Here is a 25,544-nt window from a genome sequence, read left to right as displayed (position 1 = left end):
GACTGTATAAATAACTTTGAGTGTATTTACTTGTAGGTTTTTGAATCTAATTATTGTAGCAATGTGCTTAACTAAGCTAGTGCATTCCTTTAGAGAAATGTTATGCATTGTAATCTCTGTTCAGTGCATGTTTCTGGAGGTATGCATAATGTTACATTATACTTGTTGCTGCTTTAATCTTTTCATTCATTGTTTTTTCATCAAACATCATGCTCAAATATTTATGTACAGTTCTGGTATTTGATTGATGAACTACGTTGATGGATGTAATTCATGTTGCAGTTATTGGAGAGAGTCTGACCTTTTTCTTCCCAAATCAGCTTCCTTTTCTTTCAAATGGAGAGTGGTAATGTTTTTCTCACTCCATGGTAACTCAAGTATAATCTTTATTATATAAATGAGTGAGATGCATTAGATTAATACAAATGGTATCCCTAACTCCATGTACAATTAGTTGACCAAATAAATTAGATTATTCGTCCCATGCTAATTCAGTAAGTGGTGGTTATCCAGTCATTCTGCAGCTCTTAGATTTGTGTGCAATAACAAGAGCCATCATTGAAAAACATATTCATCACCAAAGTAAGCTAGTAATGGAAGAGACTAAGGTCTTCTGAACAAAATTGTCGAACTTTAAAGGGAAACCAGTTCATTTATTTTATTATAAAAAGATTTTTTTTTTTTTTTTTTTGGGTGGGGGGAGAAAAGAATTGAAATGGTCATACGAAGGACTTGCTGAGTAATATCTTATGTATTCCCATTTCCCAAGTTACTGGTGTTATTTAGAGTAGGCAAACATGTCATGATTGGTGAGTTGATAACTTTTGGAACCAAGGTTTTCCATCTCAGTACTGGACTTGTATCGGTTCCACCCTATTACAATGTCGGTATACGGTACAATATGAGACAACGAGGCATACTGAGTGTTGGTATGGTACAAGATTGCGTACTGGTTCGGTACGGCAAACTTTATTTGGAACTACTTCTTGACAAGGGCATAACGATCGCGTACTCTACATCCTAGATCCATCACTTTTACGGATTTGGGATTGATGAGAGAAAGGTAGACTGGTTACGGCTATGATGATAAAAGAGTTTGTTAATGAAAAAAGATTTCTTTAGATAGTAAATAAGAATTTTTTGAACTAAGAGGTCTAGAGGAAGCAAGTTGAAACTGGAGGAGCAAGTGTTAGAATGAATATAAAATCTCATTAGGGAATCCATATGATATATGCAGGATGCCGCACTATTTTTACATTGAAATTTGTACAAACATGAGGGTTCTCTGTCTTCACCCTTCCAAAAGGTGGGCATGGAGAATAAGAGCATGAAGTTGAAGGAGAACAGTTCTGAAGAATTGTGACTGTGCATACTGCATACCCTCCTATTCTGCTTTTTTATCCATTTCCATGTTCTTCCTTTTCATGTCTGTTTCTCTCTTCTTCTAGTTGGACTCAAAAGTCATCCTCATGCCTCTCCTTAGAAATGTAACAGTCATTTTAAAAATTTTAAAGATTCTGACTAGACAAGGGAACCTATCTTCATGGTTTGCTGCAATATATTGGTAGTTTCATCACTTTTGTTTTTGGGAGGTGGGGGCGGGCGGCAGGGGTTGTGGTTAGATGCACATATCAATGCTTTTATACACATTTGACCATAAGATGTTCTCGGTCAAGAGGAGGTGGTTGTGTCTTGTGTGTAGGGACTAGGGATCAAACCTTGTATTTATCCCTTTTCCTTTAAGGAAAATGTTGGGCTTTGCTATATCATTTTTAAAATCATATAGAGATCTATTCCTGCTCTTGTACTGGAATGGGAGATATCTTGCTTCTCTCCAATCCAGGTACCATTGTTTTGTTGCTAGTGTGAGAACAATTTACCTTTGTTTTGACATAGAAATGATAAGTAGTGGACAAAATAATTCCTTCTCTGTGCGTAATAATCTGGTCAGCATATCAAAATGAATGGAACTATCTCCAATGGCCAAAATTTGTCAAGCTTTTCCACACTGTTAAAGGAAACATGGACAGTTGAAGGAACATCCAAATTTTATACATAGTAAATTTTTTTAATTGAATGAAGAAACCTCTCAAGTTAGGAGTATCCTTTTCAACAATGTGATATTCTCTTATGTACTGTCTTAGAAAATTTCGTTAACTCAATAAGGCAGAAAGAGCCTTTGTGAACTGTGGATTAAAGTGCTGTTTGGCACTTGTGATGAGGCATGAGAAAGTGTCATACCACTGCCTTAGTGGCACGTGGCAGTGATACCATACCAATTGTATGCCAGTGCTTGGCATGTAGCCATGCCAATGCATGCCAAGCACTAGGCTTGCATCGTACAACACTTACAGGCCATGCTAGTGCTGCGCTGGCAGGCCATAACATGGTATGTATTGTGCCAATGGCAAGGTGGCACACCATTGGCATAGAATACATCGACAGATATTAATACTGTAGCAACTGAATAAGGATGTGTGGAAGTTAAATGCCTCTCAGTAACGAATTTGATTTGGCACATGCAGCAAAAAGAATTCCAGTGAAATTAAATTCTGGCCAGGATTAGTTCCAATGTCATCCACACCTTTGGAAAACATATCATCTCTTTGGAGGACCAATAGCGAAGGTGATGGAAGGGCGCTGAGCCGCTGATGATTATCCTTGTATGATGTGGCTCATTCGATTATTCTTGTATGATGTGGCTCTTGTTTATTTCATCTGATTCCCTTTCTCGTAATTTCAAGTCCGCTGCTTTTTTCATTTTATCTTATATCTGCTCGACTCTTTGGGAAGCTTTCTCAAATCTTGATTGTTAAAAGAATATGATGAATGAGATGGAAGCACTTCACAAAAAATGGAATTTGAGAATTGGTACTGTTACGGGAGTATGTGCTGTTGAGTGCTGCTAGTTATATACAATCAAGTATGAGCCAAATGGCTCTATTTAAAAGTACGAACCTTGGTTTACGTTTAAGGCCTATACCCAGATGTATGGAGTGGGGTGCCGAGTCTTCTCACCATCAGCCAAGCTTAACTCAGTGATAATGGTGAATTCAGTTGAATTAAACTTGGCTGGCCTTTATTTCAGCTTGATGCGAAAAATTTCTTCTTGTATAGAATATCTGCATAAAGAGGTTTTAGTGGATCTGCCCTTTAGCCTTCGGTCCTATAGAAATTGTTTGTCTATTGAAGAATTCCATTTATGGATTGGAGCGGACTCCATGTGCTTCGTCAAACTCTATTTGACTTTGGTTTCAAGAAGTCAAGTTAAATTTTGTGCCAATTATTAAGAGTACCTGTTGAGGTATAATTGTTCTTATTCTTTAGGTTGATCATCTTGTTCTTACTGGAAATGATCAAACAGAGATAGGTGGTCTGGAAAGGGACTTAAATGCTGCTGGCACAGTGCATGCCAGCTAGTGGCTGAGATGGCATGTGTCATGCTGGAACATAAAAAGGGACTTCAGAGCCCTTAAAGTTTTATTCAACATGAGCCAGTGCAGGTTGGTACTGCTCAATACTTACCTTATCTGCTTTCTTGGTACTTGGTAGTTGGTACTGATCCAATGCTGTGTGCTGGCACTAGCCCAGCACGGGCCAGCACTTGAACCATGGTTCTGAAATAGTTCTAACTAGAAGAGAATCAATTTGAAAAGATTTCAGACAGCTTCACTATTTTCAGGGGATTGAAGTTCCTCATTCTAGAAAGTGTGGTTATATAATTCATTATGTATACTCTTGTCCTTCTTTGATACATGGCTCCTATATTGTTAAGCAGTAGAGACACCTGTGGAGGCGAGCTTAAAGTTGTATGCTGATCAGGGAGAGCATATAACTTATTTAGAGATAGTGAATGTAATCACTGCATGCAATGCTTCTAATTATTGTTAATTGTGTATGGCCTTCTTATAGAAAGATGCCAAAAATGCCTTTCTTCACAATGATGATGGTGAGTATTCTGTTTGTAACATCCTTGCTTTCTCTGTCATCTCCATATTGGGCACTGGTGGCATGACATCTAATGTGGCTTTAACAAACCCAATGAGTCAGCAAGCTATTTTTATAGGGGAGATGGGGTCAAAGGGTGATTATTTTACTCTATTTATCATACAATCACAATTTATTGATTATTTTCTTTTTTTTGTGGCAACAGGATTCGTTATCTTTTAATTGCAAGGATGTTGCGCTTGATTAGGCTGTTGTTGCATATTCGACGCTATAGAGCATTTGTGGCAACATTCTTAACATTAATTCCAAGTTTGATGCCATATCTTGGGATCATATTTTGTCTTCTATGTATTTATTGTTCCCTTGGTGTACAGGTATGTTATTCTAATCATACTAAACTAATCTTGCAATGATAGTACAGATACACCTATGGAAAGAGACTATCATTAAACCATTATGCCTGGTTTAAGTAAAAGCATATTTGTCAAAGTTGTAGCAATCATCAGTTGATTTTGCATCTTTTGGGATACTTAAATTGAGATCTGTGCTGGTATCATGGAAACAAAATAATATGATAGCTGAGAAATGACAATAACATAAAAGGAGTTAGAAGTGCAAGTCACCCTGCAGAAGCAAATTAACTAGTCATGTAGCAGTTCATATTTTTTAGGATTTGACCATATTGACATCTATATAATTTTTGATGGCTTATATGTTACAAAGTAGCCTGTTAAGGACTTTTTGGGTACCTAGTGGTTAAACCCCTCCTATTGTTGGGGAGGTTTTGGGCTAAAGCCTTGGGTGGTACATCCCCAAGGTCTAGATAATTTACCTTGGATCCCCCCACCCCCTTCAAGGGGGAGAGAGAGAGTGACATTGGAGTGCCTAGGATGCACATGACACCGCACGGATCATGAACCCCGGCCGCATGGGTCGCAAGCCCCGGCCGCACGGGTTGCGGTTCTTGGGTCCCGTATGCACAGATCTTGGAATCCAACATGAGTTTTGTCTAGTTAGGAGAGTTTGATGTTAGTTAATTCTAGGAAGCTTGAATTTTTGTGAATTGTTTTTGAAAACTTTTGATGTTATTAGAAAAGTTAGTAGTTAGGATTCTTTGAGTTAGAATAGGACTTGGAATCTCACACTGGAAGGATGAAAAAAAGAATATTCTTGTACTAATAAATATTTTCATTGGATTAGTGGAGATTCTATTGTGGGAAATATCCTTTCTTTGTTTTCTCTCTACTCTTCTCCCTTTTGATGGATTTCTAGGGTTTGCGAGTGAGCGTGTGAGAGTTGTATCCTTGGTGTGGCCAGTTGAGATGGTGTTTTTGGCCTTAGAAAAGAGTGTTCCATTTCTGGTCCTGTTCCAACTACCATCCACTTGTTCTAACACTTTGTGTCGTACGTGCTATAGTAGGGTTTCTATCTCGCCATAATCGGTTGCATCGACATAGCTTTACTCCTTCGAGTTTTCAGCCGAAGTTTAACACCTCTAATGTCGGTATCAGAGCACGGCTCCAAAATGCTCTATCGTCATAGCATTGAAGAGCGTGTTGAATGTGTGCAAGATTTGTGAGACATCAAATTAGATGATTGCATCGTCAGCTTGAACAACTTTGATAAGAAAATTAGCGGCCTTATCAATGGTAAGAGCAACGTGAATGCCGACATCTCCAGGGTTCTAATCATTACCATGATAGATCCCTTTGATGGTCAAAGGAAGTGTTCCATTGAAGAAGTGGAAGATTTCAATTTGTTTTACAATAGGAAGTGTCTTCATCGAGTGAAAAAGATACTTGGCACCAATGTGAACAAAGACCATATCACAACCATCATGACTTCGATATCAAAATAGACGACTTTGATGGATGCTTTTGTTGATTTGCTCTACACCGTTGAACGATTAAGTTCATGATAATCGACGCATGAAGCTAGTCGCCATCAAGCTTAAAAAATACGCATCAACTTGGTGGAAAAATTTGAAGCGACAACATGAGCATGAAGGATGTGGCAAGATCCGAACGTGGGGTAAGTTGCGTTGTAAGCATAAATCTAAGTTCCTTCTTGAAGATTATCTTCAGAATAAGCTTCTTAAGCTCCACAATCTTTGGCAACATGACAAATCAGTATACTTGAAAAATTTTTGATATTAAATGAGTGCACAATGGAATTCGAGCAACTCCTTATGAGGTGTGACATTAGGAAGCCCGAAGAGCAAACTATAGCGCGATATCTTGGAGGATTGAAGCTTGAAATTGAGCAAGCAGTGCACCTTCAACCTTGTTGGATGTTGAATTACGTGATATGATTGGTAACAAAGGTTGAGAAGCAACAATTAAGATCAATTAAAGGTTGGGGAAGTTTTGTGTCAAAAACATCGGCACTCTCCAAAGCCAGCACCTCCTAACCGTCTCAGAAGGACAAAAGCATCCTCAATAACTCTAGCCGTTCCAACACTATCGTCTCCTCAGCAACTCTAGTCGTTCCAACACTATCGTCTCCAACCCTTGTAAGTGTTATAAGTGTCAGCGGTTTGAGCATATTGCAGCCAACTGCCCAAATAGAAGCTTCTCTTTGGTGGAAGAAAAGTTGTGCATAAAAGAGGAGGAAGAAGATTAATTAGTCAAGTGCGGCGAGGATGGTCCGAGCGAGGAAGAGCTAGTACATGCCGATCAAAGTGAAGCCTTGGTGGTCTATCGTAGCTTGAATATGATCGTGGGAGTTGATGAAGAAGATTGGTTGCGCCACATCTTCCATATAAAATGTGCCTCGCATGGCAAGGCATGTAATGTCATCATAGATAGAGGCAAATGTTAGAATGTCGTTGTAATGCTAATGGCCGACAAGCTGACATTGCCTATCGAAGGTCATCTTGTTTCTACAAGTTGTCGCGGCTAAGGCAACGAGATAAAGGTAACAAGTGATCCAATTCTCTATAAAAAACGATATCAAGTTGAGGCGTGGTGCGATGTTATTCCTATGGATGCATGTTATATTTTGTTAGGACGTTCATGGCAGTATGATTGTAGAGCTATTCATGATAGTTTCAAGAATACTTACACCTTTCAGAAGGGTGGTGTGAAGATCATCCTAGTACCCTTGAAGATGGATCATCACCCGAGTCCTCATCGGAGACCAACACCTTTGCCTCCAAGTCTGAACTCCTAAAGAGTACTATTGCGTATGCCCTGGTCGTGTTGGAAGAGAACAAGGAGTCTACGAAGCTTCCTAGGGTGATCAAATTACTCCTCGAAGAGTTTGTTGATGTTATGCTTGATGAGATCCCAGTGGACTGCCTCCTATGCACGATATCTGACACTGCATCATCGGTCTTGTACTTGGTGCCATCTTTCCCAACAAGCCTGCTTACTGTATGAGTCCCAAGGAGCATGAAGAACTTTAGCGTCAAGTGAAAGAGTTCATGAAGAAAGGGCTAGTCCACTGGTCCGTATGTTGTGCTAGCATTGCTAGCACCTAAGAAAGATCGATCATGGCACGTGCATTGATAGTCGAGTTGTTGACAAGATCACAATCAATCATCAGTTTTCACTGTGCTGGCTATGAAAACTCGTTGGAGACGAGGTACGAAGCCTCCAAACCCTCTTTATCTTCATCTCCGACCTTCTCCATTCTTTATTGAGTCGTTGTTGGTCGAATTTTGTCGAGAAAATATCGAAGATCAAGCTGAGGCCCACTCCCCTATTTCGACATTGTTCTCTTTTTTTCTTCCTTTTTTAAACTGTCTCCTCTGCCAACATTCATTACCGAGGGCCTCGACCTCTCCCTTGCATTGGCCTTTGGCCTACTTTGGGGCCCCAACCGCCAGTAAGCGGGTTGGGACTCAAGAACGATCGAGCAAAGGGTCCCCTATTCAGCCTTGTTTTGGGCTGATTTTCATGCCTCTTGGTAGCCAGTTGCCGTTGCTGGCCACTCTCCGTTGCTCGCCATTGCTGCCTGCTGCTACCTCGCCAGACCACCACCACCATCCCTTCCTTTCTCCTCTTCCTCTTTTTCTTCCTTGGGAATGGCAACGAGAGCTCTTTCTCTATGTTGCTAAAAGAAAAGAGTAATAAATTTTCATCTATGTTTCTCTCTCCACCTAGTCCATAGACCCTAACGAACCCTTCCTCTTCTAGGATTTCTTTCTCTCTTGTTTCTCTCTCTTCTTTCTCTCTTCTCCTCTGTCTAAGAAGATCCATGAATCTTAGTATAGAGTCCCATCTTCCTATCCTATGGACCCGAGACCCCGCAAAGAGGCCCTGAGTTGCCTTGGTGGTCGGGCAGGCTTTCAGACCTATTACCTTAACTCCTGTTGAGTGTCTCTGAAAACCACTATTGATGATCCTGGTTAAATGATCTTGGCCTTGATCTAGTCCGTGCTTCATAATTAATAGATCGAGTCACTTAGACCTAACCTACCTGGAGTCGCCGAACGTCGTCACTGGGCCAACCATTCCCTTTTTCTTGTTATATTAATAATATTAAAATTATTGAATAGGAATTAATTGCTTGTAATGTTTTAAAATTATTTTAGCCGATTTGCCTAGTGAATTTTGAAGGTTGAAAATGAAAGAGGTAGGTAGATTTTACACTCCTTAATCTTAAGGTACGCTATACCGGCCCGAATCGGACGGTACAGGGCATACTGTACCGTACCGATTCGGTACCGATATCCGATACGGATGGCGTATCGACACTCGGTACGGATGGCGTACCGAGTGTACCATACCGTATCAATACTGTACTAGTGTGGCACTCGTATAGAGTCTGGTACCAAGAGAGAACCTTGCTCCTTATCAATTTTAAACTATTATATATTTTTCATGTATATGGTTTGTCATTGATGATATCATTTTTTTTAAAATGAAGGATCAACATATATTAAGGCATGCCGAACTGGGCCAAATCGTCTGGTTCATCGTGTATCGAATCGAACTGGTGCGGAACCGGGTTGGTTCGGCCCTAAATTTCAAAATCCCATATGAATTGCCTTGAACCGCTTTGAACTATCCTGAATCGCTCTGAATTGTCCCATACTGAGTGGTTCAGCGTTGAACCGGTGCGAATCGCTCGGTTCACATTGGTTTGAACTAGTTCGAGCCTTCTCTTTAAAAGAATTGAATCACAGTCTATTGAACTGGGGTGAAATGCTCGGTTTATCTCATACCGAACTGGTAGCCGACTGGCACGGATTTCGATACCGATTTGGCATACATATTATAAAAATGATGCTTTGTTATGAAAAAATTGTTCCATGAATGTTTTAGTAAAAATAGCATGTTATGGAGTACAAATCTTATCATGATATTTAGTGGTTTTCCATCTACTTATTTTTAAGAAAAAGTATAAATATTTTCAAGACTCTCAGATAGCTATGTATGACCCTAGAATTGGGAAACATTGATATCCGGAACTAGTTTCATCGGTACACAGGCTCTGGAGGTGGGTATAAATTTGGCATACAAAACATGATACTTTGTATTACAAGCACAAGTTGTGTCAATAGGTATAGGATGACCTTAGCATGAATATCAGTAAGCAATGCTTTGAACTATGATATAACTAAATAATGCTTTATGATTTTATTTGCAATATATACTTGGAACCATGTCTATGAAATATTGATGATTTATGCATGCATGAAATCCTTTAGTTTTTAAGTTTTTGTTTTATCTTTAAATGATGCATTATTCATAGAAAAATTTATACTTGATCCAATAAGGGGGTGTAAGTTTTACTTGCTGAGCTATGTAGGTCATATTTCTTTATTTTGTTTTATTTTTTTCAGACGAATAGGGTTACTAGGAATGAAGAATGGTACAAGCTTAGTATTCGTGCTAGCAAGCTTGGCAATTTTGTAGTAGAATTTTAGTTCTTTAACTGTCTATGAATTTGTAGTTGGTGAATTTCTGAATTTTGAGGTTATGGATTTTGGTATTTAAATTTGGATTTAGTCGCTTTGAACTAGCATTTATTCAATTATTTAATGGGTTATGAATTTGGATCCTTTTGTGATATACTGTTTGAGATGGATTTGTATACAAATTATGATTGTCGGCTTTGTGTTATCACGGGCGGTACCCCTCCATAGAATGGTCGTGTTATGCCCTGTAATTGGGTCACTTCTGATGCTTAAATGTAAACAAATACAAAGCCTTTTTATGACATTTTTGTTAATACACTCTTAGATTCCTAAGAAGTAAGGATGTACAATTTGGTATTCATCAGTCGTGCTAGAACATAGAAGCAACAAAAGCACCACGTCAAATATGTTCAATAACTCTTGAAAATGCAAATATGAGCTTATAAGAAAAAAACAAGACTTTCTTAGTTATGATTTACTTGGTTATACTATAGCTGCTTGCGGAGGTGCTAATTTATTTATTTTTATTGCTTTCAACTTTTAACAAATAAATGTATTATTATATTAAGGTGAATATAGTTTGATTGCAACATTTCTGATTGTAAATTTCATAGTTTTGTTTCCTGATTATTATTTAATTTAGAAATGTTGCTCATAGTTGTTTTTAATTTTCAGCTGTTTGGTGGGATTGTAAACTTTGGAAACCCGAATTTGGAAGCAACTGATCTTTTTGCGGAGGAGTATCCTTAGGATGAATATCTCACATTGCACACTGGTTTACATTGAGTCTTTTGCTTGCATGACTTTGTACTAGAATTGGCATATAATTGATCTATTACATGATATTTAGTTATATTAGGAAGATTTATTTAGATAATTGATGATTCTCCTTAATGAATTTAGCTATGTTCTTTTTAATTTTAATGACTACCCAAATGGAATGGTTACACTATTCAATTTGTTAGTGATGGGAAATTGGCAAGTCTGGATGCAGGTAATAAAACATTTATGGCTTTCATTTACTGAAAAAACCTCTTGTATGCTTTAATTTTATGGTTTCAGTTGTAGAAAAGTAAATCTTTGCATTACTTTGGGATTTGGTTTATACTTATTTAGTTATTCACCAAATATAGAAAGGTGCTTTTTGGCCCTTTGGTGCTTGATTTTGCTTTTGTCTGGATAGGCTTGATTGTTATCAAGTGGATCAGCTGATTCACATTTTCTACACTAAAATCTCTTCAAATTACTAAAAGGCAATCTCTGTTTTTTAGTAGTGATGCAATTTAATCTTCATGAGAAAATAAGAAATTGTATGGTCTGTTAAAGAACTAATAGCAGTAATCTCTCGAACTCTGAGTTAAAGTATAGAAATTTAGGGCTAGTTGCATCCTTGTGCACAAGGTTCGCCGTACCGGTACCGAACCCCGTACCGGTGCCGCACTAGTATAGGCGTACCGAGTGTCGGTACGGTACGGTATGCGGTACGCCAAGCGTACCGACATTGGTGTACCGGTACCGGTACCCATCGGTACGGGTATGGTACGCTTGGTACCGACCGGTACCGATCGGTACAGCGAACCTTGCTTGTGCATATATGGCCATGTGAGTCTAATAAATTTTGGTGGTTAGGCTCCCCATCTTAAATTATATTAATCATACGTTAATTAATACATACATACAAACAGACAGACTGTTACTCTGAGGAAATTGTGCAATTTCCTGGTCTGCTTACATCTATTATGTGAAGTTAAATACGAGTCAGCCAGTCACGTTCCTATAGTCCGTGCTAGGTGTCTAGCAACAGAATATGATTTGCTTATAGATGGATAGGATGGGACAATCAATTGGAGTTTTAGGAAAAATGTTCAACTTATGATGCAAATCTGGGAAGGGGGGAGCGAGCACCTGTGGCTAGATCTATGATCGGGAAAAGGGAGATAGAGAGTCAATGGTCAAATCTGATAGAAGGGTTAGGAGAAAAGTGAGGCAGATGCAATGTCCGTTAATGAAGGGGGGTAGCAATCGGTGCCTTACAAAATTTGATGTTGGTGTCAGTGTCCAGACCTGGCATTCAGTGTTTGATGGTGTAGTATGAAGTTGGAAATCAGGAGTTGCACCCTTTCTCAACAAGGCATTTTAGACCATTTTGGTTCTGGTTTTCATCCCCTTGGGTAGCATATAGATTTCAGCAGTTTCGACAATTTTCGATGGTTTTGCCCTGAGTGGCAATCTAAATGGGGCTTAGAGGTTCTGGATTTAACAAAGATATCATCCACGTAATCATCCTCCATGTGATCAAGCATGAGGTTGTGGATGATTGGTACCACTGCCCGTCGCTAGGTTGCCCTAGCATTCTTACAATCAAATTGAGTTATTTGACATAGATTTAATTGTATTTTGGCTTATATAGGATCATTTGTGTATTGAGGCTACATGCATTTAATATATCGCATGTATATACCAATTTACATTTACATGTTTAATACCACATATTATTGTAAGGTCGGTCATGCAAATAATGGTGATCATCAACATCATCATTATCAGAAGTTCAGAACATTGATGGGAAAACTGATGGGTATGAGGATGGTTGGTGAAAGCGACATCAAAAGTATACGTTTATAAAATAATTTCTGGTAAGGTACCGATATTTGAAAAATTTAAAAATCATCAGTATGTTTGTATGTATCCCATACTGTTTGAAAAATTTAAATGCCAAATCCCATATTGTTTTCCGTCGGAACAGTACCGACCCATATAGTACCATGGGATTGGTATGGCCGGTGCATGCTGGTACAGTGCCAGTTCGTGCCAAAATGGTCTGGTTCTGGTCATAATGTCTCATTTGGTGGTTTCTGAAATGTGGTATCATACTACTTATAGCTTAGGTTATCTCCTCTTCTAGTGCCTTAGCCAACCACCTATCTCTATCATTCATCAACTCTTCTTTTTTCTCTAATCCATTTAATTAAATTAATCTATTCCCATATCATCCATCAACTTGTCTTCTTGTGCAAGTTTCTTTGCAAAAGACTAGCCTTGTAGCTTTTCAATTTCAATCTAGTCTTCACATGGATGGGGAAGAAAGTGGTTCAATTTCTCTCACACTGGGAAGAGCATACTTTCTCAAAATCTTAACTGAAATCGATGTTAGATGCGGACTATCACCCCTCCTGTAAGTAGACCAATCATTCCACTGGAATAAGAGAAAAGTATTTCTTAGTTTACTATACATATAATTGACGAAGTGCATTTTGTGCATAAATTTTAGGTTACCTTCAAAAGGAACAAGTGAGTGACGCCTCAACAATTCATTAGTCTCCTAGGGTTCTGTAAAATTATAGAAAGTCCGTATCAGTCCCCTTGATTGTGATAAAAGCCTGTTTTGAGAAAGTTCCGGTTGAAGCTGCTAAGCCAAATGATCCAATCAGAACTGACTAAAACCGAAAGTTTAATGAGTTTCAGATCATCTCAGCTTGTATGAATTGGTTATGACTGAGACTTCATTCATTACATACCACCTAACAAGTTTTGAAAGGATCTTCCTAAACCGCTTTGTTCTTGTTCTGGGTAGACTGCCTTATTTGTAGCAGGTGCTGGTGCCATTACTTACGTTGCTGATATTAAGTTGGGATCTACATATATTGGGATAAGGAGGGAGAGAGGCAGATGACCATGGGCATTGGTGCTAGATTTTGGGGAGATAACTGTCTTCTGTCCATGGACATGGAAGGAGAAAATTCATGTTTCAGATGCACTCCTTTAATTTGTCACCATGTCTGCATCTTCAGTATTTCTTGTGGTTTTCCCAACTTTTGTGTTATGCAATTTGTAACAGATTTCATGAATTTGAATTTTGGCACTGCAGTTTTTCCTCGAGAAACTAAGGGTTATCTTTCTATTCAGAGCTACAGGGATCTCACAGGAACTTCTTGGACACTCGCTTACTTCGTTAGTTTTTATCTTATAACGGTACTGCTTCTACTTAATCTGGTGAGTTACTATATAACAGTTATCTGTAGTTCTTTTATAAATGAATGTGCTTGGTTGAAGACAGCATATAGAATTACTATAATTGCATTCTATGATATTCAGCAGTTGTATTCTGTAATAGTTATTTTTTCTTAGCATAAGGAAAATCAGTTTGTATGTTTGTGAGAGTATTTAAACCACTAGTTTAATAATCTGCCAACCAAGGTTCGCCGGACCAATTGTACCGGCATACCGGTGAGCATCGGTACCGGTACGGTTCCGGTAACCGAAATCGGTACCGAACCGGAGCCACGCGCGCTCGGACATCAAAAAAAAAAAGCAAAAAAAAAACAATGCGTCCGCGCGCATCCGCGGACGCGCCAAATGCCACAGAGAACGCACGCTGCCCTGCGCGGGGAACCGCGCGCGGGCACGATTCCCTGCTGGGGAATCAGCTGCGGGCGCGGTTCCTGTGTGGGGAATCGCGCGCGGGCGTGCATTCTCCACTCGCGCGTCCGCACGCAATTCCAAAAAAAAAAAAATCGTCGCTTCCGCGCGGACGCGTTAAATGCCACATAGTGGCTTTAAATGCCACTCTGTGGCATTAAGAGGCCCACGCGGGTTTCAGCCGCGTGGTTGGTCGGTTCGCACCGGTATAAGTACGGAACCAATCAATTCCGACCCAGTTTGGGTCGGAACCGTTTTTATACGCTGTATCGTACCGGTGCTCGTCGGCACTGGTTCGATACAGGCTGAACCGACCGGTTCCGGTGGGTTCAACATGCCTTGCTGCCAACCAATTTTGGTAGTTTGACATGATTTCCCAAGGCCCTTTGTTGACATAGCCAAATAGTTGTAGTAGATCTAAATATTTCACGTGCCCAATTTACTTGCAATTTTACATCATTTTTGCAAGATTTTCTTTAAAAATTCACCTAGTATTCTGATCTCATTTTTACCTGAAAGCTTCTTTTCTGTACTACTATTCTTAGATTTCTGATATCACTCAATGATTTTGGTTAACTCTTTATTGCGAAGAAAATTTCTTCATATTGAAACCTCTTTTCTCAAGACTAATACATACTAATACAACCAAACAGCCAAAATCATCAAATGCATGCAGCACCTTCATAGTTAACCTTCTCACTTCCTTTTTTATATTACTTCATCGAAAGATTCAGCAAAGCGTACTCCCATCTCATCTTTTAGCTAAAGCCTTTTCCCTTCACCTCCCTCTATGGTTTCAATATGTCTCAAACAAATGGAAACGCCAACTACTGCAATTTCCCTTTCATTGAGATTCCCATGTAATATAAATTCTCCACATGCTCCCCCGCCTTGGTATTTGGGAAATACAATCTCTCTCTGTGATGCGCACACACTTCATTTTTTTTTTCTAATTGTTCCTTTTGAAGCCATATCCATCATGGTAAGCGTATTAATATCTGCCTCTTTACTTCTTTCATTTTATTCATGTTACTTGTCACCCAATTTTTAATAGACTTTTTATTCACCAATTTATATGATGGACCATTTGTGAGCATCTTTGGCTTATAATCACATAAACAGATAATATTCCATTAGCAGCTACTTGGCTTCAAGTGTTGTAATTCATCTCAGATGTTCATTCAATGCACCAAGTCAGCCCTCTTGATAATCCCATATCTGCCACCCTCATCACATGTACTTCTTACCTTGCACAGTCTTCCAATCTGGTTTGCACAATTCATCTGCTCCGAGTAACATTCTATAAATATTGGCAAACATGCATGCGCTATGCATGTTGGAAATAGATAATAATAAATAAAAAGTAATATGGAAAACAAAACTAGTAAGAATAAATCTACTCAGAAATTGAAAGTTTAGAGTAGTAAAATCTACATTTGTTTTAGATTGATTGTTAATATAAAAAAAAGTTCTTTTGGTAAACTGGAAGATCCCCTAGAATCCTAAATAGATTTGGTTTTTCTAAATCAGCTTTTCAATGGAGATTATTCTCACCTCAATTTTAAATTTCATTGGAGAACAAAAGTTATGGTAAGGATCCTTAGTGCATATAAAATTTCTTGTCATGGTCTTATTGAAAAAAAAGATTATCACCTTGGAAGGTTGTGACAGTCAATATTTTGGGTTTTCTAGAGTTAAATGGAGTGCATTTTGGGGAGAAACAGTGACTTCCAGAATCAAATGGTTTTGTAATATAGCATAGATATTTAGGTATAACAAACTTGGGTATTCGATAAGACCAAGGCAAGCGATATCAAAATTTTGTTTCTATCAAGTTACATGAGGAACTGTGAACTGACTATGAATTGAAAGGCTTTTAAATGCAAACATGCAAAGTTTCTAACTAGTTTGTGTAGAAGCTGTTGCAAACTGTCATTTAGTATGAATGTCATATATATGATGGTTTCAAATCCAGAAAATAAAAAGTTTATAGTGGTTGAAACCAAGGTATGCGGAACTGACCGAACCGACGTACCAGTGAAGACTGGTACCGGTTGGAACCCGTACCGAACCGGTTCAGAAAAAAAAAACGAGCGGACGCACAGACGTCCGCGTTATGTTAATGCCACTCTGTGGCATTAAAAGCCCAACGCGGGGCAGCGCATGGGCTCGCTGCCCTGCGCGGGCGCGAGTCGAGGATGCGTTTCCCTACTCGCGCCCGCGCCCACGCGCGCAGGCGCTATTCCCCCGGCCTTTCTCTCTCTCTCTTTTTTTCCTTTCTCCTCTTCTTCTTTCCGAGCCTCTCTTTTCTTCCCCTCTCCTCCTCCTCTCTTCTCCTCTCTTTTTCCTCTTTTCTTGCGAGCAAGGGAGGTCTTCTTTCCTGCGAGGTGCTCGGGAGGAAGAAAGAGGCCCGGTAGCACAAGAGAGGTCTTCTTCCCCTCTCTTCTCCTCTCTTCCCCCCTTCTTCCCCGCGAGTACCGATGTGAACCGGTAGTTCGCACCATTACCGGGCTTGTACCGGTGCGAACTATATCGTTTCGCACCAATACGGGCAAGGAACCGTTCGATTCGGACCCCAAAGGGGTCGGAACCAAATTCAATGGTTGTACCGTACTGGTGGAGGCTTGTACCATTTGGGGTCGGAACCGAATTCAATGATTGTACCGTACCGGTGGAGACCGGTACCGGTATGGTATAGGCTGAACCGGTCGGTTCCGACCGGTTTATAGCAGAGGCTAGAAACTGCATTGTTTAGTAGGGTAAAGTCGTTCTCTCTTTATGATTTTTCCCCTATATGTCATGCTAGATTTTCACAGTGTAGGATTTGGACAAAGTTTATCAACTAGTTTTTCAAGTTAATTGGACCATTTTTAATGTCTTCCATTTCAAATTTAAGTGATCTTGCATAGCTCTGTTCTTTATTTGCTAGTTCTTGTAAATCCACAATAGGATACTATAAGTGGATATCCTTTCTCCTTTCCATAGAGGGGAAATATATGAATATGGAAATTGCCAGGTAATCTTTTATTCTATTGATTCCTTCTTTAAGAAGTGGCACTGGATAGAAGTGCCAAACTCTCATTTCTTGAAAATTCACATCAAGTCCAATGCAAAAGCAGAAAATGTAATAACTTGAAGAAGCTGGGTTGATTTGTTAATTCAATCCTTTTGCCTTAGGCTTTATATTTCCATTTTGGAAGGAATAGTACTCATATTGCTTCTTTCTCCTAGTTTTTATGCTAGATCTGCCTTCTCTTCAAATGCTAATTTTCATATACTAATTCAGCTCCAGTTTATATATTCAGTTTTAGTATTATTTGAATTAACGATCTCATGATCTAATTAGAACAATGGCAGTACATATTGTAAAAACTTAGGTGATGCTTTCTCTCTTTGACCTCTCTTAACCATATCTAGTTATGACACTTGCAGCAACAGAGCTACATTCTTGGGTATCAAAATGCTGATTCTTTTGTTTGCATGACTAAGTTACTAACAGATAGACTTGTTTGAAATTTCAAAAGTATTTACAAAATGTCTGGATTTTCCTTGTGGATAGCGACTTGACCCTTACCTTTAGCCCAAGTCTGTAGTTGCAAGAAGACAAGAAATTTTAAGTTGAATTATTTGTGTATCTGCTTTAAAAGAGAGTTGATAAAGCTTTCCATTTCTAGGTAATTGTTGGTGAATAAAATTAAGCAACATTTTCTGTTTTGTCGTTTCAGGTTGTAGCATTTGTTCTGGAGGCATTCTTTGCTGAAATGGAACTTGAAACAACTAGTGGATCTGAAGAAGACAAGGTTTGTGTATACCTAAAATTATTATGAGCCTCCAAGGAAAAATTTGGTCAGAGAAGTTTTCTCTCTGTGCCATTCATCTTTCCCATTAGAAAGTAATGCTTGGCTTGTCAGACAGATGAAGAACAAGAAATCATCACCTGATGCCTTATCTAATTAGTTACACCTTATTCTATCAAATAATGACCTCATGTTAATATGGATTACAAAAAATAGAATCTAGAACTGCATCTTCTCAAATGTTTCCAAAGGAACACATCAGGCATATAAGTTGATTTCTAATCTGCATTGTTACATGATTTTATATGCATAATATACAAGCGCATGCGAGGTTTAAAAATACCGGTACCAGACTCCTTACCTGTTTTAAACCAGAAAGGTATGGTACTGGCATGGTCGGGAGACTCAGTATGAGCTGAAATGGTTAGGATCAACAAGGATAAAAAAGGAACAGGTATGTACCAACTCCTGATGCATCGTGACTATTGGTATGCAATGGTGTTGTACTGGTTCCACCATTTTCAGCATTTTGCAAAATTTCTTTGCATATATGTCAGTTCCAATTAGGGCATGGTGAATCTATTAAATACAAAGTTCTACCTGACACTGCATCTCCACTACCTATTATTTAGTGAAATAATACCATGCTTACCCATCTAGGCAATTTACCTTTTAACAACCAATATAGTAGATAATTATTTTCTTTGGGTTTCATATGAGTGGTCCCATATAGTCGCCTTTCTAATCTCATGTTTATTCTTTGCATTGCCTGCTTCTACGATAATCTGTTGAGCGGAAGAGTAGGATTGTACATGAGGACATATTTTCTGAGGTTTGGATGAAAAAAAGTTAATGCGCAAAACATTTTTTATGACTTTTCTAGGTCTCAAGTAGATAATTTGTCATGGTTATATAGTATACAGGTATTATAGATACTGTTCATCCCTTATTTTGATGTCATCATGTTTACATGCGCAAGATGTTGACATTGAACTGTAATTGGTCAGCAAATAAGAGAGCAGTGTTTTCTATTGTTTTCTGGCTGAACTCTGCTTATTCTGTAATATAAATTGGTGTTACCTTCTCCCTTCTGCATTTTCTGTGACACCTGTACTTGTCTCTATGAAGCATTTACTTTATTGTTTCAGGATGCACCTCAAAAGAAGGACCGACGCCGACGTGTTGGGTAACAGTCTCATACTTGGCGGTTTATTGTGTAGATGGATTAGTTTATGTTCAGTAAACATGACTATCCTTTATTGTGTGGACGGATCAGTTTATGTTCGGTACACATGACTACCCTTGTTATATGTTGATGCAGTGTGAAGTCTAGGAGTCGCACGGTAGACATTCTTCTTCATCACATGCTGAGTGCTGAACTAAGTCAAAACTCAAAGCTGTAAAGCCTAGTTCTACATCTACAGGGTAATAAGAGCCTCTATGTTCTGTTCCTGTTCTCTTTTCATTGATCTGAAAAATCATGTAACATATTTTTATTTGGATATGTGTCTCATCAGGCAGTGTTTCCTATTTTATTATGGTAAATGTTTGTCGCACTTATTGGTTTCATGTATGTTTTCTTGATTCTTTTAGAGCCTTGCACATGATTTTGTTGCATGGAAAGAGGATTTTGGAGTGAGATTGGGGTGGGGATCACCAGAGCTTTAATATGCCGCAAGGCTCTTAGGGCTGAGGTGCTAACCAGCTATGCTAATAATTGTGGATAGTGATGCATATAATTGAAATATATAATCCTCATATACTCAATTTTGGATTTAGCACAAATGATGCACATATTTTGCACAGGTGATGCACTTGCTGAAAGACTATTGATGCGCATTTTATAAGATATTAAAAAGTTTTAAGTACATATTTTACATAGTTGATGCATACATTTCAAATTGATGATACATACATCTTAAATAGTTTATGCACACAAATTTGGTGCACATGTTTTTAAAAAAGTGATACTCATAGTATATTATATATATATATATATATATATATATATATATATATATATATATATATAGAGAGAGAGAGAGAGAGAGAGAGAGAGAGAGAGAGAGAGATGGCAGCAGGATGGTGATGGAGATATCGATAGTGATGAGTAGTGGAGATTATCAATGGTGAGTAGTGGTGATCACTAACAATGAGAAATTGCGATAGAGATTGAAGGCAATGGTGAGCGGCGATAGAGATCGAAGGCAATGGTGAGCGGCGATAGAGATCAACGATGTTGGTAGACGAAATTAGGAATTGCTAGCAATGGTGGATGGTGGTGAAGATCGCCGACAAGGTGTGTATGTATGTATGTATGTATGTATGTATAGAGATAGATAGATAGAGAGAGAGAGAGAGAGAGAGAGAGAGAGAGAGATGGAGATGGTGGCCATGGATGGTGGAGATATTGCATGTTATGGGTAGTAGTGGATATTGTCAATACAATGAGTGGTGGAGATTGCTATCAAGGTGTATATATATATATATATATATATATATAGAGAGAGAGAGAGAGAGAGAGAGAGATGGCGGCGGTGGATGGTGTTGGAGATATTGTAAGTTATGGGTGGTGGTGGATATTGTCAATACAATGGGTGGTGGTCGAGATTGTCGATAGTGGAGTAGTGGTGGAGATTATCAATGGTGGGTATGGTGATCGCCGACGATGAAAAATTGCAATAGAGATTGAAGGCAATGGTGAGCAGCGATAGAGATCAATGATGTTGGTGGACTAAAATAGGGATTGCTAGCAATGGTAGATGGTGATGAAGATCGCCGACAAGGTGTGTACATACATACAGAGAGAGAGAGAGAGAGATTGCAAGTTATGGGTAGTGGTGGGTATTGTCAATACAATGAGTGGTGGTCGATAGTGATGAGTAGTGGTAGAGATTATCAATGGTGAGCAGCGATTGAGATCAACGATGTTTATAGATTAAAAAAAGGGATTGCTAGCAATAGTGGATGGCGGTGGAGATCGCCAACAAGGTGCTCAGGATGAGATAGTGACTGATGGTGGTGGTAGTTGACGATGAAAGAAAAAGAGGATTTTTTTTTATCTATACTTTTCTTTTCTCTGAAACTGTACTCTTTTTTTCCCCAAAAAAATATCTTTTTTTCCTTTTTTATTTTACATAGGTTGATTTTCATCACAGCCACTCTCTCTTCTATCCATTAACTGAGATGATATGGGAGGAGTATTTCGGTCAGTATTTCGGTCAAGGAAAGTTCCAAGTGCTCTTTCCTACACAATCCAAAAAAAAAGTAATTTCTACAAAAAGTGAAAGTGAAGTAGCCATTTTTATAAGATGCTCAAAGGAAATCTTATAAAATATTTCACCTTTTAGATATACTAGCAAACAGCAATAAGCAGAAATTCTGGAATTTTGTTGCTAGATTTGATCGGGTGTCTCTAAATAATTGCCCGCTGCACCATATAATACCATCTCATAACTACTTTTTGATACTGGTGCCAGTACAGGGATGACAAAAATAACCAAAGGTGTTCAATATACTTCGAGGTTTTAAAGGCAACTTCACGTCAGTATTGGACTGCATGTATCAGCGGGCATGGGAAGTAACTTGGAATTGATTTATTCATGCAGGAATATATGAATGGGTGGTTGTCTTTTGAGATGCAATGTAAGTGGAATATGCTTCTGTTTGATTTTTCTTTTTGTCTAGTCTCCTTGTTGAAAGGTGATATACTTTTTTTATTTAATTGGTTTGGAGAATATTTGGTTAGCACTGCTATGCAACAACTGCCTGATTAAGATTACTTTCACGCGCGCTTACTGAAGCCTTATTTTAAGAACTAGCCCGCCACTGCAAGAGATCAAGAGGTGGATAAACTACAGGGATGTTACAAGAAGAAAGAAGACCATGAGAGGGCAGGTTTTCCTCTGTATTCCAGCAAAGTAAGGCGTGGGAAGTTTTTAGAAACAATGTTTAGCGTGGCGTGGGACCTGCCCTTGCTTGCTCTTGTCTTTTTATTGAAATAAAACATAGGGTATCTGCACGGATTTGTCTTGCTCTGGTTCTGGCTCCTCTTAATTTGAGATGTTTAAAGGTGGTCCTGCATGGATTCATCTTGATCTGGTTCTATGTGCAATACTACGTTTTAGATCTTCAGCTGGTCTATAAGTATAAATCAATCATTCATTCCCAGATACCTTATCACTCGCTTTTTAGTCATTCTAGTTATATGTGAATAAAAAAGAATTATGGATACAAAACAAATTTTATTAATATGTTATTAATATTTTTATATAAAAAATTCATGCAGCATTCTAGTTACTTTGTTCATGCACGATAATAGACTAGTTTAATGGTTGACACTGATGAAAGATTTACACTGACTCACCAAAACAGGAAAGAGTTAAAGCAACTAAACATACCTTTTGTTGCGATAGCACATTCCTTCAACAATATTCATCAAACATCTTAAGAAGTAACTGTTTCATATCCGCCAGACCTGTTTTTCCCAGGAAGAAAGAATAGTACCACCAAATCGCTGCTGCAAGTATATGAGCCCTGAAAATAGCACTCCTGTGCAAGGAATGATGATATCCCAAGCTAAGAAATAGAAGTCCTCATATGGAGTAGCATATATATAGGATGAGTTGAGAAAAGGGGCACATAATGACTAGCCCTATAAGCATCGTACGCATGGGGCAGCGCCCGCATAGCAGTGGTTCCAACGTAAAAGGAAGGGGCAAGAGCCTTATCCTTAGAGCTTGAAAATATGTTGAAGATAACTTAAGGGAGCAAAAAGGCATCAAGAATCAATCCAGCATAAGATACTAGATTTCCCCAGAATGAATGTTGGTTCGCAGCAGTCAAAAGTGGCCGTCCGTGTGAAGTCTGACTACCGCTCATGTGAATAAACCAAGCAATCAGTCTCCCCGCCAGATACCAAGGCAACAAATCTGAAGAGCAAACCACAGGGCCCTTTTGCCCTCATCTGCAGATCTTGCAGTCCATGCAGCTTGAAGCAAACCCAACTGCAATAGGAAAGCTACCATCGTTACGACTCTTACTATAACCTTATTCACCTCGAGCCACCCACCGCTCCACAATAACACATTCTGCCTGTTACGGCTCATGAACAAAGCCTCAAAGTTCAGCACCAGGGGAAACATGGAAACATGTAGCCAAAGCAAGAACGACTAGTTGCTATGATATGGTAGGATGCACTTGTGGATTCTTCATCATATCCAAGAGCTGCAACACAATGAAAATACATGAATGCGTGAGAGAAATCAGAACCATTGTCATTTCTATATCCACTCTCCAGATTGACTCGACCGCTTGATTCCTGTCCATTCCTACTGACATGATCTCTAAAGGTTCAAAGAAAAGTGGGTCCGACTTGTCTCTTGTGCTCCTAATCGTGCCACCATCCTTCGGATTTGAGGGAGCGAGCCGGATACCGATGAGAATAATATCACAGTCCACCGGGACGCCGATTTTCTCTTGCTTTCAAACCACTGAGGAACCCATATACCTACAGCCCACCATGTGTTTGAGCATCATATACTCCTGCTGAGATCTCTGTTGGCATGCTCATATTTAAAGATGAATTGGGAAACATAAAAGTTATCTCGTAGTTCGTCTCCGTCACTGCAGGCAAAGGCTTTGGGTTCCCCGCAGCCATCATGCGTAAGTCACCATCATTAAATGTCTCACCAATCGACACTGGTGTTGCAAAACCCCTTGTATGCTTTCCCTCAACATTTCGCACGGAAATATCAAATCTACAATCTTCGAAATACTTCACAACAGGGTATTTCTTTTTACCTACATTCCACAAACTGCCCTTTACACGGGACTTAACTCGCCACACCTATCTTCGTGTAGTTATATTTCAGTCCAGGAAGAGTACGCCAATTGTTTTCAGAGTTCCGGAAAAAACCTGTGTCAAAGTAACCAGAAGCATTCTCATTTTGGTGTTCCGACTCTCAATTGACCACACTGACAGGGAACCAAAAGCTCATCCTAATTGTGCAATCATCAACAGAGACAAATTCGCCACTAAAGAATTGCTAGAACTCATTTCGATCCCAAACCCCTTCACCAACCAATCATATTTGGTTCAAAACTACTGACGTCGGAAAATCCTACATACATATGTAATTTCCCATCATCCAAACACTGGATCTGGTTACTTTTGGTGAAAGGAACACAAACATCCGCTGGAGCATTGCCCCCCCATACTCCATTTCAAATGGTCGTCTCAAATATCTCTGGAGATTAGGACAAATGGAACCAGAATCAAACCCTAGCGAGTCCTCCTGATCGCTCACCCTGAAACACGATTTCTGAGCCGGGGAGATCTACGTGAACTCATATTTGTTCGGAGCATAGGCTATAACCGAAATGGGATCGAAGTGATTCGAACTGTCATCAGCATCCAAGCTCTCCAAAGTCCCACTAACCAGACTAGAAGAAATGTTCGAGATCTTCGGGTAGTTGAGCTTAAAAATAGCAGTGATGGACAGAAGTTTACCTTCTCTCAAGCCGCCCATTGCCAGTTCCCACCATGCAGAGCTTCCCCATGTCCTCAGACCAGAAGCCATGGAGATCAAGGCTTACGCGCTCCCTCCATGCGAAGGTCCTGGGAGACCACGGCCGGACTCGGTGGAGAAGGGAGCGGTCCTCGGTGAGATTCCGGCGCATGACGTGGAACCAGCTACCGCGGATGATTAGGGTTCCGCCGACCTGGAGGACATCGGGGGCCATAGAGCGATTTGGCGTGGAAGAAGAAGGATCTGGAGGCGGGGAAGGGGGCGTCGTTGTCGTCGCCGAACATCTTGTGCCCGCCGGTGAAGAAGCCGTTGGAGAGATGGAGGGCGCCGGCGGAGTCCAAGGGGAGGGTCTCCCGGGCCGATTCGGGAACCATGGAGCCGCAGTGGTCGGCGTAGGAGATGTCGGCCACGGTGACGGAGGCGGAAGAGAAAAGGAAGAGGGCTGCGAGAAAGAGAAGGATCCATGGGCGAGGGATCGAAGGAACCCTAACAGTAGCCCTAGAATTCTTGTGGGGCTGGGAACGAGGCGGCGAGAGAGTCGCCATCAGTGAAAGCGTTCTGGAGAGCGCGCGGCTCGGGGCGAGAAGAGGGGAAGCCGGGAAGGGGCTTTGGAACTAATAATGAGAATGCCACGCGATCTTCTTTGGGACTAATAACGAGAATGCCACGCGATCTTCTTTGGGATTAATAACGAGAATGCCACTGGCTTTCTGTTAATCCAACAACAAAAATAGTGGGTTTTTTCCGAAAACCAAGAGACCAAGACTGTTCCCTCGTTCAGTCGTTTGTTTTTTTTCATTCCCGCAACAATAAAGCATGCAAGTAGGAAGGGATTTCCTAGCACCAGCTTTAGGTTAAGATTTAGGTTTTCACCAAGACCGACATATTAGTTTATATCAGTATCAAAATAATTTATATCTTAAACTATAATCTCAATCAATGTAAATTGATTTATCTCAAAATATTACCTGTATATTATCAAAA

The 25,544-nt window shown here is 39.6% G+C and overlaps 1 protein-coding gene and 1 pseudogene across 30 annotated transcripts in view; one reads left to right on the top strand and one right to left on the bottom strand.

Moving 5' to 3' along the window:
- TPC1 (two-pore channel 1) overlaps window positions 1–22,051 on the top strand; it is a 49,650-nt gene extending 27,599 nt beyond the window's left edge. For 8 of the 30 annotated variants that reach the window (XM_008794874.6, XM_088704824.2, XM_008794878.6 and 5 more), the window contains 9 exons: window positions 283–346; window positions 4,154–4,322; window positions 10,490–10,554; window positions 10,718–10,808; window positions 13,721–13,807; window positions 17,959–18,033; window positions 19,179–19,216; window positions 19,352–19,455; window positions 21,515–22,051. In XM_008794874.6, the coding sequence (XP_008793096.3) occupies window positions 283–346; window positions 4,154–4,322; window positions 10,490–10,554; window positions 10,718–10,808; window positions 13,721–13,807; window positions 17,959–18,033; window positions 19,179–19,216; window positions 19,352–19,433 (671 nt within the window). In that variant the 3' untranslated portion in view covers window positions 19,434–19,455; window positions 21,515–22,051. Of the gene's footprint in view, window positions 1–282; window positions 347–4,153; window positions 4,323–10,489; window positions 10,555–10,717; window positions 10,809–13,720; window positions 13,808–17,958; window positions 18,034–18,351; window positions 18,485–19,178; window positions 19,217–19,351; window positions 19,456–19,547; window positions 19,600–21,509 lie in introns of those variants that run through there. The other 22 variants (XM_008794875.6, XM_089925525.1, XM_089925530.1 and 19 more) reach the window with 9 other exon arrangements.
- Window positions 22,052–22,338: 287 nt separating this feature from the next.
- Window positions 22,339–24,753, bottom strand: LOC108511395 (uncharacterized; annotated as a pseudogene).
- Between the last annotated feature and the right edge of the window lie 791 nt (window positions 24,754–25,544).

Source organism: Phoenix dactylifera, chromosome 9 (genome assembly GCF_051530095.1).
Source record: "Phoenix dactylifera cultivar Ajwa chromosome 9, Ajwa_hap1_PhDact_Kaust_v1.1, whole genome shotgun sequence".
NCBI classification, from domain to species: Eukaryota; Viridiplantae; Streptophyta; class Magnoliopsida; order Arecales; family Arecaceae; genus Phoenix; species Phoenix dactylifera.
This window is presented reverse-complemented; position numbering and strand designations above follow the sequence as displayed.